Consider the following 6293-nt stretch of genomic DNA (forward strand, 5'->3'; position numbering starts at 1 on the left):
TAGTCCTGAGCATCAGGACAATGGTGCTGTGGAGCCTGCCACAACAGGTCAAGGTGCTCGTAAGTACTTTCGGAAATCAGCGTGCATATAGAGGTTACAAGTCTGTAATTTCTAATTGTTGCAGCGACAAACACCCTTGCTGTGGTAGCAGCTGCACCACCAGTAGCTGCACCACCAGCAGCTGTACCACCAGCGATAGCCATTGCCATGGAGGAGGCAGTTACACCACCAGTAGCTGCACTACCAGCAGCTGCACCACCAGCGACAGCCATTGCTGTGGAGGAGGCGGTTCCATCAAGTCCGCTAAGCCCAAGAGCCACCAGCATCTCATCGGGGTCCGATCTGACATACTCCCCAGCTCGTGACGAAGATTTTGAGAGGTAGGCTGTTCTTGTTTACATTCCTTTTCGTTTCTAAATATTTTCTTGATTCTGCTGCAGCGATCAATACACACCAGGCCCACCAGAGGGGGAGCGACAGTTCCTCGTGTTTGAGAGCTGCCTGAGGGAGCTGTTCAGCACCCGCCAGGAGTGTTCAAGGCCCTGCAACACCACAATCACCCCCGTGGGCAGACTGATCAAGGTGAAAAGCATCTGCCCCCTGAATCACGAGCGGATATGGGACAGTCAGCCTCTCATGAACGGGAGGGCAGCTGAAAACATCCTGCTGTCCAGCCACCTGCTGTTCTCTGGATCAAATGTCACGAGCACCTTGAGGATGCTGCGCCACATGAACGTGGTGGTCTTCACTGATCAGACCTTCTACACGTATCAAAAGAGCCTCCTGTTCCCTGCAATCGACGAAGTGAGCAATATTTCAAAGTGTCTTAGTTGCTTTCCATTTTTTTTTTTCGTTAGTGGTGCTTAAATAGGTAGATCTAAAGGTAGAGAAGGGTGAAATCTTAGTTGAAAAATGACTAATGCACTTTAGTTTTGTAAACAAATACTGCAACATAGCCAGGGTTATGACTACTAAATATTTATTTACTTGTGTATTTAGGAGGTACTGAAATTACAAATAAGCAAGTGTTATTTTATTGTGCACACATAACCGTAACTTTGTAAGGTTCACCTGGTTTGAACAGCAACAATCATTTACATAAACAGGTCTACGTGCAAGAACAACAGGATCTGATCAGACAGCTGGAGGACCAGGATGTTGACATCACCAGCGACGGCAGATTAGACTCCCCTGGGTTCTCTGCCAAGTCCTTGACCTACACTGCACATGTTCAACAGATCAACAAGATCCTCCACTCCATCCAAGTCCAGCTAGGAGAGGTAAGAAACCCGATCTGAGCGAAAATATAAACACAACTTCGCTGGTCGCATAACTCGATTAAAATATGCCACACCTCTGCTCGTAGTCGGAGCGAGCCATGGCAAGTGTCAACATGAAGAAGGAGGGCCTCATCAAGATGCTGGAATTCTTCAAGGAGAAACGTACGTGCACTCGGTCAAGGCTCAGCAGCTACGCAGCAAATTCAGCAACCTGACCTCACATTAAGTTTTATTATTGCAACTTTCTGGAATTATATGGTGCAGGTATCCATGTAAAATCCTTGGGCACTGACCGCCACCCTGCCATACGAAAACACATGGAGGTGCACGAACCAGGGACCGCCCACTACTTCGACATTTGGCACATCTCCAAAAGTAAGCAATTTTGATAAGTATTGCATTTAACCTACATTATCAGGGAAATATGCTGCAGGTTGATCTGAGTTATCTCGTCAAATCTTAGGTGTCAAGAAAAAGCTGAACGCAGCACAAAAACGAGCTGGATGTCAACCGCTAGAAGAGTGGACGCAGGCGACCGCCAACCACATGTACTGGTCTGCCATGGCTGCGGGAGGCAACAGGGAGCTGCTCGTCGAGATCTGGCTGAGCATGCAGAACCACGTCATCGACAAGCACACTGGTCACGGGGGCAGCTACACGCGGTGTGTGCACAACGAAATTCTCGAAGCCATAAAAATGCGGATGGATCCCAGTAAGTTATTGCCTTCATAGCCTAGTTTCCTTTTCCTAAACCACATTCTTTTTTCAGACTCCCCGGCCTACAGTCACTACAAGCAGATCACTGGGAACAAGCGCCTCCTGAAGGACCTGGCCCAGATATCCCCCCACGGCCAGACATTCGCCCTGGAATCCTTCCACAGCGTCCTCAATGACTTCGCTCCCAAGTCCCGGGCATTCACTCCAGAAGGCGTATACGTGCAAGGTAATATTATCATTAAGCTTCATTAATGTTTAATCAGTTTGCATATAATCGTTTATCACCTGAACCTACTGCGACCTGACTTAGTTCTTTTCCCCAACGACTAGATATTGGTCTCGTAAAGTACAAGAGAAACGGTCGAATGACAATTATTATTGCAAACATCATCCAGTGGCAATCTTGCATTTCAATGAGAACGCTGATCGCTGCCAAGCTGAGACGCAAGAGGGGAAGCCACGCTGGGCGGTGAAAACATCCAAAGCACGCAAGGGCCACCACACAGCTTGTCCCGTTAAGGCAGCACCCACCTACAGTAAGTGTGGCATTCATTTTACGGTCGTTGACTTGCTCGGTCATTTGATAAAATAAAAAATAAAAACTTCAATTCCATGCTACGTTCACAAGCTCGTAGAGGAGGTGATCGCAATCAATAGTCGATGGCGGTGTCTTGCTACTGCGGTGAAGGCCAGCACAGACATCTTTCCGGCGCCCATGACTGCGGCCTTTGCCAGGCCTTTGAAGGAGGAGTTAGTGGAAGCACGGAGGTCCCGCTTCGGCCGTAGTCTGCAGTAAGGGCACTCTCTAAACTCATGTTTCGTTTCCGCAGCCTGAACGAAGTATACCTGCCAGTTAAAATGAGCGTCCTAGTACAGGACTCCCTGAGCATCGCCATGCCCTCCATGCAGCCCGCCATCTCATCCTCAAAGCGATAACCGGCTTATAAATACGCAACCTTTTCTCTACAGAAATGCCCCGGACAGTACAAAGTCCACTCATTCGTCCCGCAGTCTCGTTATGAAAGCCAGCAGTAAGTGTAGCCGCTGCACGATGCTAGCAGTCCTGTAACCACGCAACCTTTTCTCTACAGAAATGCCCCGGGCAGTACTAAGTCCACTTATTCGTCCCGCAGTCTCGTCTTGAAAGCCAGCAGTAAGTGTGGCCGCTGCACGATGCTAGCAGTCCTGTAACCACGCAACCTTTTCTCTACAGAAATGCCCCGGGCAGTACAAAGTCCACTCATTCGTCCCGCAGTCTCGTCTTGAAAGTAAGTGTGGCCGCTGCACGATGCTAGCAGTCCTGTAACCACGCAACCTTTTCTCTACAGAAATTCCCCGGGCAGTAAGTTCGGCTGCAGCAACGGGTGAACCAGCTTATAAAGAAGCAAGTTTGTTTTACAACACTTACACAAGGTGAGCACTACCAGGAAAGAATGGCCAATCCTGAAACCACAGACCTGCAGTAAGGATGCGCGTTGCTTTGCAATCATTTTTAATCATTTCTGTGTTTGGATTTCAGGACCACGAGATATGCAAGCTTTGACGACTGGTATCACCTGCCAGTGTGGATGTTAGAGGACAAGAAACACCAACGAGCAAAGCAAAATATATCAGGAGGTCCTCATTTTTCAATATTTGTTAGCAAGGAGTGAGGCGTAACATTTATTTGAGAAAGTCTGGTCAGTATAATTGTCTTCGGTGCAGCTACATTAGTGAAGTAAAGATAATCAGGACCCTATACTTACCAGTGGGCTACCATCTCATGGACTGTTCATAATGTGACCTCGACCGGAGTGTGACATTGACAACCAAGCAGAAGGACAGGGTCTGTCATTGCCTGCCAGGAATTTTCAACATTGTCAAAGGAAAAATAGTCGGTTTACTGACAATGTAATGTATATTCAGTTGAAGCATACTAATGAACGTGTTCATGGCACGTTTTTTGTTTATAATTGAAGCACCTAATACCCTGGCGTTGATTTTTCATTTCATGTGCTGGCAAGCTGACAGGTTGAAGAGGAGTTACCACGATTACAGCACTGCTCGCCTGCGACTCTTTTAATAAATGGGGTTTTCAGCCAGGAGGTAGACTGGCAATGCTGAGTAAAGTTGCGCATAACTCGGATCACTCAGAGTTATTTTTAATGATATCAAGCAGTACTGCCAGTCTACACCACGGTTTTCCCCCATCTGAATCATTCTCTTGTTTCACCTTTGTGCGATATCTCTCCTGTGTAGACCGGAAGGTGCACTGCGCTCCAGATAGTTATAAATAAATGTTTGGAATAACTTGTTTCTGTTTCACAAGACTCATCAAGAGAAAGTGGAAGCTGATAGAATGTAACCTAAAAATTACCTGTAGGATCCGGTGCATCAGGCATAAAAAATGGATAGAGGGCATTTTCTGCCAATAAAGGAAGAGTGAAATTAAATTTAAAAAATTGCTTCATGATTGTGCCCTGCAAATAAGCAAGTAGGTCTCGATGTACAGGGTTGTCCACTGTTGGGGTGCACACGGCATTGCGTGGCTGACGCTCGGTGGAGCGCCGCAGTTGGCTGCCTTGTGAATTGGGGCCGATTAGAGATAGCCATTGTCCAAGCCTTTGCTGCGTCGTCTGCTACATGAGCAGCTGGCGCGGCAATTACTCCTCTATGTGGCGAAATAATTTTTTCTCGTGCGGGACACTTGCTGTGTGCCGGCTGGTTTACCTTTCTCAGAGGAACAAGTTGTGCAGAGCACTTGCAGATCAAAATTTATGAGTATCATGTGACACCAGGGATGTAAGGACAGTGCTTGCTTCGCCTCAGAACATGGCCGCTGTGCCGACACTGTAGCAGATGACGCGGGGGAGGCTTGGCCCCTGGCTCTCCCTGAGCCTGCGCACTAATTGGCCCTCACTCGCAAGGCGCTCACCTGCGGCGCTTCGCGGAACGCCGGCCACGCAGAGTGGACGACCCTGTACACCACTCATGTTTGTATACCTCCCCTAAGAGAAACTCGCATGACAAAGACATGGCCAATGTTTCCACAAAAAAAACAATCGCATTTTATTACCTTCACAACATACATGACGGATTCACATATCTTTAGTGCCTTTCAAAGATCACATGGCACTATTGACACTTTGTAAATCAACGAAGGAATCAATACATCAACATTTTTAACATCGCCAACAATCTGTGCTATTCCATGAAGCAGAGCTGTAAAAATGCTAACGATACAACAGTAATCACAACAAGAAAACTCGTAATATGCAGCAAAGCTAACCAAGGGTCCAGTAATGACCCAGGGCTCACCTCAACCATCAGAATCTCCCTTTTCCCAGACACTGGCAACGCCACACAAAGCCAGGCATGGGCGGGTACTAACCCACGGATTCCTCTTTGCTTGGCCCCTATCCTCTGGCCTGTCCGGCATGGGTGACCCTGGCCGGCATAGCCCAAGAGGGTCATTGGGGCACACAAACCCCTCCACCACAGTAAGGTGGGAATCCTCTTGGGGGGGGGGGGGGGGGGGGGGGGGGGATGGGGCAGGCAAGTGAAAAAAATATCTGCAATGTGGCTATAACTTTTCGTACATTGTTTTTACTGACTTCTGTCTTCGTTTATTTTATTGTTATCCTGTTGTGGTCCCGCTATGAAAGTTTGATAATAATTCTTCATTTGTTTTCCTTTTGTTGCAAATAGATCACAGCCCTTCCCATGGAAGTTTGCACCAAAGAGGAAAAACCAGCAGGGTTCCGGTTTATGTGGCCGGAAGGTGTGGACACTCAATTCATAGACACTCCGTTGAGCGAGACACTGGTTCCCTGCTCGTTTTTCCTCTGTGGTGCAAACTTCCAAGGGAGGGGCCATGATCTATTTGCAGCAAAGAGAAAACAAATGAATTATGGTCAAACTTTCATAGCAGAACCACAACGGCATAACAATAAAATAAACGAAGACAGAAGTCAGTAAAAACAATGTACGAAACGTTATAGCCACACTGCAGAAACGTTTTGACTTACCCTCATATGTTTGAGCCCCCAGAGTGGCTTTCAGTGAGTGTGCCGAAAGCCGGAATACGAAGTGTCGGGGAACCGGCCCCTGATGACCTTCACCACACAGGATGGCAGTGGTCGCCTGTTGTGCTGGCCAAGGCGCCACCACAGCCACAGGACGCAATGCCGGTAGGCGGCGTAGCGGTTGCGCCTGAAAGAATAACCACAATAATTGTCTGTAAGACGCAATATCACAACCTTTTTAAAATTGCAGATTCTGAACTCTACCAGGCAGAAACAAAAAAAAAAGTGCTGC

At 47.7% G+C, this 6293-nt stretch overlaps 1 protein-coding gene across 1 annotated transcript; it reads left to right on the plus strand.

Moving 5' to 3' along the window:
• The first annotated feature begins 717 nt into the window (after nucleotides 1-717).
• On the plus strand, nucleotides 718-2793 carry LOC120850509. Its single transcript, XM_042292796.1, has 8 exons — nucleotides 718-804; nucleotides 1107-1280; nucleotides 1367-1442; nucleotides 1545-1655; nucleotides 1744-1992; nucleotides 2050-2223; nucleotides 2393-2533; nucleotides 2612-2793. The coding sequence occupies exons 1-8, from the start codon at nucleotides 718-720 to the stop codon at nucleotides 2791-2793; spliced, it is 1194 nt and encodes a 397-aa protein (XP_042148730.1).
• Nucleotides 2794-6293: the final 3500 nt, after the last annotated feature.

This window comes from Ixodes scapularis, unplaced genomic scaffold (genome assembly GCF_016920785.2).
Source record: "Ixodes scapularis isolate PalLabHiFi unplaced genomic scaffold, ASM1692078v2 PGA_scaffold3__209_contigs__length_174095766, whole genome shotgun sequence".
Lineage (NCBI taxonomy): Eukaryota > Metazoa > Arthropoda > Arachnida > Ixodida > Ixodidae > Ixodes > Ixodes scapularis.

Coding starts and splice junctions, on each gene's coding strand:
- LOC120850509 (XM_042292796.1), top strand. CDS start 718: ATGCTGCGCCACATGAACGTGGTGGTCTTCACTGATCAGACCTTCTAC. Junction 2,224..2,392: donor AGAAGGCGTATACGTGCAAG/GTAATATTATCA, acceptor AACATCATCCAG/TGGCAATCTTGCATTTCAAT. Junction 2,534..2,611: donor TAAGGCAGCACCCACCTACA/GTAAGTGTGGCA, acceptor CTTCAATTCCAT/GCTACGTTCACAAGCTCGTA.